The sequence below is a fragment of the Durio zibethinus genome, chromosome 22 (assembly GCF_047325235.1).
Source record: "Durio zibethinus cultivar Kanyao isolate XHJ-2024 chromosome 22, ASM4732523v1, whole genome shotgun sequence".
In the NCBI taxonomy this organism is placed as follows: Eukaryota; Viridiplantae; Streptophyta; class Magnoliopsida; order Malvales; family Malvaceae; genus Durio; species Durio zibethinus.
Window position 1 is genome coordinate 22,822,944 of NC_143183.1, and position 8,889 is coordinate 22,831,832.

Below are 8,889 nucleotides of genomic sequence, written 5' to 3' on the forward strand. Positions count from 1 at the left end.
CATCCCAAATTGAAAGGAAAAGATTTTAAGGAAGTACTTTTATCAACTTTATTGCCATATTGGCACCTGGGTTTTGCATTCAACCACGAATCGTATTCAGTTCTATTAGAAGAAAATTTTCGGAAGATCAAAACGTTTTAGATCTGATCCAAAAATGACACTATCATCAGATGGTGGTCAATCGAGAATGGAAGCAGCAGCGTCCATTACCGTTGGTGTCAATGCATTGCTTTGCTCAAGCTGGTTAAGAAAACCTTAACTGCAGCTAAAAGCAGAACTTTTTCAAAATCGCATTTAGAGATGCTAGTTCTTAGCCAGCAACTCTTTTTTTTTTTTTTTTTCATTTAAAAGCTTAGAAAAAGTTGCAGACCTCTTTAGAATCCAAAATTTTTGAAGCTGATATGTTCTAATCTCCAAAAAGTTGCAAGAGTCCTATAGGTTGTATGTTTGTGTTGATGGTCGGTCACAAATTCCTCGGAAGGCCCGAGGGCAGAGTTGTCTCCTTGGAGGTTTGAGACACATTTGATTTTTCTTTTTTTTCTTGATGGTATTATGGAGAGCATTGATTTAAAACCAGTTGCTTGAGCTGCTTAGACTCTGTAGAACAAGTAAAAATGGACTTTCACGAAAAAGCAATTTTATTTCTCCAGTTTTAGATTGTCTTAAATAACAACTATTGGCAAATTATATGTGCATTTAGAATCAGGTAACTGGTTACATGACTGGCATTACGGATGGAATTTCCTTACATTTTGATCAACGTTGAATAAACTGAGATAGAGTTGAAGACTAATCCATTAAAATGGTAGTTATGTTAACCCAGGATATTTCCAAGAGGATTAAAGGAGATGAGGAGTTCCCTAAACAATCAAATACCAATACAGCAATGCCATCAACGACCTCCCAAAATTGAAAAAGAAAATTTATCGATAGAGGACAATGAATCCTGTCATGTTGTAAATTAAGAAGAAGAAGGCAATCTTCCGTGTACATAGTACAAACTGACTTCTCTGCACTGCATGCTGCTTTCTCCATGAACGTACTCTTAGTTTATGACTTATGACAGTTTTGGAAACTACGCGGTAGTTTCGCGGGCAGAGCTGAAAGTTTGTGAATGAGCTGAGCGACTAAAGTTAAAAAAAAAAAAAAGAAAGACAAATGATATGATTGTCGGCGAAATTTGCACCCATATCTCACAAATATAGATTTAAATATATATATATCTATCATATTATTTTTCTTAATATGAAATTGGGGCATCATAATTTTCCCAACAGAGTTACATCTCATTAAAATTTGATGTATTTTTTAGCTCAATGTAGAATCATGATCAGAAACAAATCAGGCATTGAGATTCTGAAGCCATTGTGGCACACATTTTTCCAATGGGATATCACAATTTCCTTGTTAAAATTTGACGTCCTGTCAAACTTGACACAGAATCATGCTAATTACGATCAGTGTCACAATAAGCATTAATATTTTGAAACCAATATAACACTTAGTTTCCACTCATTAAAATTTTTAAGTTGAGATTTTGAAGTTGGTATAACTTCTAGTTTTCACTCATTGAGATTTTTAAATATAACTCTTATGATATAGTATTTAGCTTTTTAATTTTAAGTTGGTAATCACTTTGATACAATATGTGAAAATCTTCAATCAACTTACGAGATTTTCAATCTGAAAGTCTTATAATTTTACTTCACGAAAAACTCAAGTATGAATATAAATTTTTATCTATATATCATATCATATGCATATATTTTTACACCTTGAGATTAGAGTACATAGATTAGGACAAAACTTATATAAAATTCTTTAGGTGAAAAATAATTTAATAAAAACTTTAGTAAAAAATTCAATCCAATAGATTGATAGAAATTTAATATAAAATTAATAATATATAAAATTATTAAAAATAATATTTATAATTCAAATTTGATCGATAATTATTAAATGATAAAAATTTATCAATATTTTTATTAAAAATATCTGTCTAAAAAAATATATTAAAATTTTTTAAAAATTTACACATTTAATTTATGTAATGAAACATTTTTATCTATCAATTTTTATTTTTATTTAATTATATATAGTAAAAAGCTTCACAAATTTTGCTTAAAGAACTTTATTTAAATTTTTTCCCTTATCTCATATTTGTTTTAGTCAGCGCATAATATTTTTTACCCAAAATAAAAATGAGTTATTTAACTTTGATACTTGCATATTTCTCTTTTTGTTAAAATAAACCTTGGTATATGTTATTATTCTGATAATGTCCCATCAGGAAACATCCTCAATTCGTAAGACTTTTTAATAAAATCTTTATATATTTAATCGGGGAATTACAAAGACACCCATCCCATCCATCAAACTGCAATCCTTTGAAGTACTGTGGCCAAAACTCATTTCTTCCTACTTAGAGAGGGAGCAACACATAACAAAAAGAAGTTGGGCAGAAATTTGCCTACCAAACTCTGATCGACCTCAGGTATGAACTTCCCTTCTCACAATTTTTACCGTCATATTTTCGTTAATATATACTATATTACTAGTATATGTTTTATTGTAAACAAAGTAATCTTAATTTTGTTCTTGTTCTTATATCTTCATGATTTGGCATTCTCTCTCTTGCATGGAGATGGCGTGTGCTTTTACTTATGTTTCTAAACCACTGTGTAATATAAAGCATGACCTAGAGTTCTAATGCTACCAGGTGTAGGGAACTAAACCATTTAATTGAAGCTGTTAAAATAATGAAAAGCCTCTGTTTTCTCTGGAAAAAGTGGCCGGTAGGATAGGCATATGCACAGAGTCGTTATATCCTTTTGCATATGCAAAAGCTTCACATACTAGATGTAAATTTCTAGTTATTATACTCTTTCTACTAAAGCTACTCCTAATCTTTATTTTAGACTGGATCATAGTGCATCATGGGCATTAAATTTCTTCTGACTGCAATCTCTATATGGATTTGGATAACCTCCTGGATTCAACTTCTCACTGCTTCATCTGATGGGCTAGTGCGGATCAGCCTGAAAAAGCAGCCTTTAGACCTTAAAAGAATAAATGCTGCAAGGATCACCGGAGTAGGGCTTGAAAGCAATGTGAATGATCAGGAAGCAGATATAATATATCTAAAGAATTATCTTGATACCCAATATTATGGACAAATTGGCATAGGTTCACCCTCTCAGAGCTTTTCTGTTGTCTTTGACACTGGGAGCTCTAATCTTTGGGTGCCATCATCAAAATGCGTTGTTTCTGTAAGTCTCACCTTGAATATTCAGTGTATTAACGTTGCTTAATCAATAGGAACCACTTTATGAAGTGTTATTTTATGCAGATTCCTTGTCATTTCCATTCGAAGTTTCGGGCTAGGCTATCCAGTACATATACCAAGATTGGTAATTTTGCTGCCTGCGTTATGTTTGGAAGTTCTTCGTTTTCTGCAGTTTTATGTATCTTTTCTTAACAGTTTTTTGGAACATTCTTCAAATTCTTCCAGGGATACCTTGCAAAATCAACTATGGCTCTGGATCTATTTTTGGCTTCTTTAGCCTAGATCATGTTAAAGTTGGGGATATTGCTGTCAAAGATCAAGTGAGTAATTTTATTCATATGAAATATTATCTTTTACATAATTGTGTTTCAAAAAAAAAAAAAATTACGTTATGACATCTACTGTTCTTCAGGAGTTCATAGAGATTACAAGGGAAGGTTTTCTACCATTCCTAGTTGCAAAATATGACGGAATTCTTGGACTTGGGTTTCAGGAAATTTCTGTGGAACAAGCTACTCCTCTGTGGTATAATTTTTAAATGATCTTATAATTAAATAACCTTTGCAGCATCATTTTGATGAATTTAGTCCTGGTTTTTCATTAAATAATAAATACATACACACACATATATATATATATATATATATTCTTTCTCCATTAACGTTAGCAGTATATTTTTTATAGTCCATACCACTCTATATTCAGGTCCAACATGGTGCAACAAGGTCATGTTAGCCAGAAACTTTTCTCTCTCTGGCTAAATGGAGATTTAACATCAGAGTTAGGAGGTGAAATTGTCTTTGGAGGTCTTGACTGGAGGCACTTCAGAGGTGACCACACTTATGTCCCAGTTACCAAAGGCGGTTATTGGCAGGTTTCTGTAGTTGATAATTTGTTTCTATACTCAAGCTTCTTCTCATGATAAAGGTTGATATATAACTATAATTTCATTCATTATTCCAGATTGAGGTAGGAGATATATTAGTAGAAAACAACTCAACAGGTACTCTTTATCTACCTTGTTTAGTCATTAATGAATTTTATCTAACAAAAAGTTTGTAGAGCATTATACGAGTTATCGTCGGATATTAACAAAAAAAAAAAAAAGAAATTTGAAAAAAAAATGCAGCCTTAATACGTTTATTTTGCAGGACTATGCAAGAATGGCTGTGCTGCCATTCTGGATTCGGGGACACCATTAATTGCAGGGCCAACTGTACCTGTTCATGACATTCGCTTTCTAGTCAATTTAATTTCAGTGCCATTGATTTGTATAGTCTTGTCTTGGTTGCTTTCACTGTTATCGCTCTCAAGGTCTCACTAGCAGTCATTTCCAGGAAATTGTGGCTCAGATCAACCGTGCAATTGGAGCAGAAGGAATTGTAAGCTTGGAATGCAAAAATGTTGTTTTTAAGTATGGGTATTCCTTGTGGGACTCCTTAATATCTGCGGTTTGTTCTTTTTTTCATTTAAGACTTTTCTTTTATTAGGCTTTTTTTTTTTCAGAATCCTAACACTTATAAAGGGATATGGCTTTTAATATACCTCTATCTCAGCAGGTACGGCCTGAAATATTGTGCGTCGATATTGGGTTATGTTCATATAATGGATCGCAGCATGTGAGGTAACGGTTTCATTCTCTTCATCTTTCTTAACTACTCCACCGCCAAAATTTTCTTTTTTGTTTTTTTTTAATTTATGAATCGTTACTTGGGAAGAGTGGGGTTTGGTTATTTTGAGTTAGTACAAGAAGAAGCACTCAACCTGAATCCGTGCAGTGGCGGCCTCAAGACAGTGGTAGAAAATGAAACTAGGGTAGGATCAGCAATGGGTGAGACTGCTGTGTGTACTTTCTGTGAGATGATTGTTTTCTGGATTCAAGTTCAGCTCAAACAACAGAAAATAAAGGAAAAAGTATTCAAACATGTAAATCAGGTGCTTCTTCTTGCGGATAATAAATTTGCCTTTATCTGATATCACATCATCGAAACATGTGTACGGACCTGGACTAATAAATCCTTCAATGTCAATGTCAAAGCTGTGCGAAAATCTTCCAAATCCCGTTGGAAAATCATTTGTCAACTGTGATTACATTGACATTCTGCCAGATGTTACATTTACCATCGGAAACAAATCATTCCCTCTTACTCCAGAACAGGTATAATACACTTTAGGATTTGATCATCCACCGCTTATTCTGTTTTGATACTGCAAACATGTAACTTGGGCAATGTACCGTTTTAATTTAAGTTGGCTCTATAAACACTGACAGTCTTCTAGCATAGCTTGAGTTCAAATGTCGCTAGAATCTGGAGAATAGATAGAATTTATAGAATTTTTTTACCTGCAGCGTTCATTTTCGAATTCCTCTCTCCATCTATGCCTTGACAGAGAATTTCTAATGTGTTATTTTCCATTGGCATATAGTATATTCTTAAAGTTGAAGAAGGCTGTTCTACCGTGTGTGTCAGTGGCTTTGTCCCTTTGGATGTGCCTCCCCCACGAGGTCCTCTTTGGTACGATGACATTCTCTATTTTATTATTTACTGTGGTAGGTGTAGGTGTCGCTTAGAAATGAGATGAACAAAAAAATTCATCTCTTAAGGTGGTTCTGTATTTTGATATTTACTTGAATCTTTCAATCTGAATTTTGATGTAACTGTCACTCCCACTGGACTGGTGTATGGTGCAGGGTACTCGGAGATCGGTTTCTGAGCGCATACCATACAGTGTTTGACTTCGGAAATCTGCGGGTAGGATTTGCAAAAGCTGCAAAATAGTGCCAAACTGGATTTCGCCAGCCTCCAGTTTGCGCACGCTAATTCGTAGATGGATAACAATTAATGCAGCACTTAGATTCTATATACATGCTCATTCTGCTTCGAGTGCCTTGTGTAAAGGTTAATATTTCACCATATCAATAAACTGCCAGCATCATATGAGTACTTTTTTTAGTGCTTAGATGTGCGCTTTTGTTTCCGGTTCTCTGCTGCAAGGAATGTAAACGAGAAATTTTACACCTTCATAATCTAGGTTTGAAAATGATTTTAGAGACTTAACTTCTTAAGGCAAATTAGTATTGATGTCAAAATCAAGTATTAAATTGTTGGTATATCTAGGCAACATGGATAACAATTATTATGAATTATACATCATATTTATAAAGAAAAGTTAATGTCATGAATAACCCATAAATTATAGTAAAATATTCAATATGATATCTAAATTTAAAAAATTTTTAGTATGGTATATGAATTATATATCTATTAACTTATGTGATACTTACCTTTAATGGGGCTAGTTTCAAATGATGATATGTAGTAAACAAACAACCCTTCAAGTATCACATTAGTTAAAAATTTATAATTCAAGTATCATATTCAATATTTTTAAAGTTCAAGCACCGAATTGAATATTTGACAATAGTTTGGAGATCATTCAAGATATTAATCCTATAAAGAAATGCAACAAAATAAATAGACAATAAAAAATTGAGACAACGCACGGTCATACTTGTGTTTATGTATGTAATTTAAAACTTTAAAGCAACCATTTGTTTAGAATCATACGAAACTCAAAATATTGTAATCAAGAGTTAATTATAGCCCTTGGGTGGCATTGAAATTGAAATTAGTCAAGACTTTAGCCACCTAAGCATTTGGCCTCCAATGGTGATTCATACAACAAATTTTGCCCAATCCTTCTCAAAGAGGGATTTTAAATGAGTGCTAGCAAGTGTTTCAACAAGAAACTAGTCCTATCTTGACATTAGCCTCAACGTATACAAAATGAGGAAGAAAAAAAAAAACTTTTCTTAAGAGGAACACAAGGTATACCTAAATTCGAAGGAAAAACCTAATTTTATTATCGCCTTTTTTGTGTCACAAACTTGTATTTTCCATTGCATAATCTCTCTAGTGTGTTTAGCTAAGGTTATAACAAAGGTATTTATAATGTTCCCCAAATTTTAACTCTTATACTTAAAGATATCACTTGTACATCTTTTTAATTAAGTCTTTAGAGACTTAAATTTTAACCTCATTATTCTGGTTTCTATCAAATAAGTCCAACTTAATTGATTAATACTAATTTAATTCAATAATGTTACTTTATGTGTGTGACATGTTAGGCTTCCAATATTTTGACAATGAATATAATATCAAATTTATCAAGAATGACCAAAATATACTTATAAATCAAGTATGAATTTGTCATCATGCTTTGGCCAAAGGCTTTATAAGTTAACTAAAGCCAAGAAACAAATAAGATATGTCCCCTTATATCACTTGAGGTGATGGGTTTTCTTTGACCACTCATTCACTTTCGCATGTTTCAAATCATACGCAAAAACACATTTCTTGGAATCAGGAGTCTTGACTCATATAAATGAAATAAAAATATGATGATTCACATATAAGATTACTTAGTGTCTCGAATATGAAAACTAGTTACATGATTAACACCTGAGAATTTCCATAGACATTTGAGTGAAATACCAATGTAGTTTTCATAGCTAGCCATCTTTAATGAATGCACCATAATGTTATCACCAAGTATCTTCGTACTTTAACTTATAAGATTGGTTATTTATTTCATAAGTAAGGATGTTTAAATATACCAATCTCTAAGTAATGTTAATGCCCTGTCTTAACAATACATTGACTAGGAATAGTCTTAGGTACATGGCTTTGATGCATAAGGATCTCATAATTGTAACTCATTACAATTCCTTTGCAAGGTTATTATGTTGCATGGGTTTCATCTAATTACAACCTTGATAACTTTTTATCCTTATAATGATGATAAAAGAAAACATTTTAATCACTAGATTTAGTGATTTGGAGCAACTTAACTATATATATATTGATCAACCGATTAACTTTAAGGTACATACATTAACATAAATTTCCTTTGAAAAGTATTTAGGAAATTTTTATTTCAACCACTTGATGCTATTTGATTATACTTTTCATAACTTTTCAAAATTTAGAATTATTGGACAAGCTTTACAGGGTTGAAAAAAGCACACATTCTTTTCTTTTGGTATATTATAAACTCAAACATGATAAGTATTGCGTAAAATGTGATTAAATTACCAAGTGCGTTTTGAAATCTGATATACCTTTAGTATTTTTATAATATTTTGAAAATTAATTGAATATTTTAGTAAAACTAATTTCATTTTAAAATTAAGCCATACAATTTCCATCAATCCCAAAATCACTTAATTCCAACGTTAGATGAACAAATTATAATATTTTGAAGTTGATCAAATTTGAAAACCAAAATAGCAAAAGTGTGTTTTATTTCAAAAATTAAGATTTTCTCTTATCTTCTTTAAGGTTTTAGAAGGGAGTGCGCCTCAAGTATCAAACTTTGTCCTTTTTGTCCTAATCGTGCCTATAAATTGCATAGGCCCTTGGTTTCACACATGTTTTTCATTCATAACTTCTCGAGCGACTTTTCATAATTTTTCTTGGTATTTAAAGGTTATTTAACTTTGGCCACCTTTTCGAGCTATTCCACACTAAACCTTTTCTTCCATCGTTTTACAATCAGGGAATTTTATTTACACTTTCATTTTCAATCTATACACTATTACT

At 32.1% G+C, this 8,889-nt stretch overlaps 1 protein-coding gene across 4 annotated transcripts; it reads left to right on the plus strand.

Annotated features, from left to right (window-relative positions):
- The first annotated feature begins 2,353 nt into the window (after positions 1–2,353).
- LOC111307548 (aspartic proteinase-like) lies at positions 2,354–6,240 on the plus strand. Of its 4 annotated transcripts, none has more exons than XM_022905567.2 (14): positions 2,354–2,494; positions 2,919–3,269; positions 3,350–3,410; positions 3,512–3,606; positions 3,699–3,811; positions 3,992–4,160; positions 4,250–4,289; positions 4,438–4,502; positions 4,624–4,737; positions 4,843–4,910; positions 5,005–5,221; positions 5,325–5,444; positions 5,714–5,802; positions 5,979–6,240. In XM_022905567.2, exons 2-14 carry the CDS (start codon positions 2,937–2,939, stop codon positions 6,064–6,066), a joined length of 1,572 nt encoding a protein of 523 aa, XP_022761302.1. In that variant the 5' UTR covers positions 2,354–2,494; positions 2,919–2,936; the 3' UTR covers positions 6,067–6,240. The 4 variants fall into 4 exon arrangements, with proteins under 4 accessions (XP_022761302.1, XP_022761304.1, XP_022761303.1 ...); XM_022905569.2 differs by having other exon boundaries at positions 5,065–5,221; XM_022905568.2 differs by having other exon boundaries at positions 4,846–4,910.
- The last annotated feature ends 2,649 nt before the right edge of the window (positions 6,241–8,889 follow it).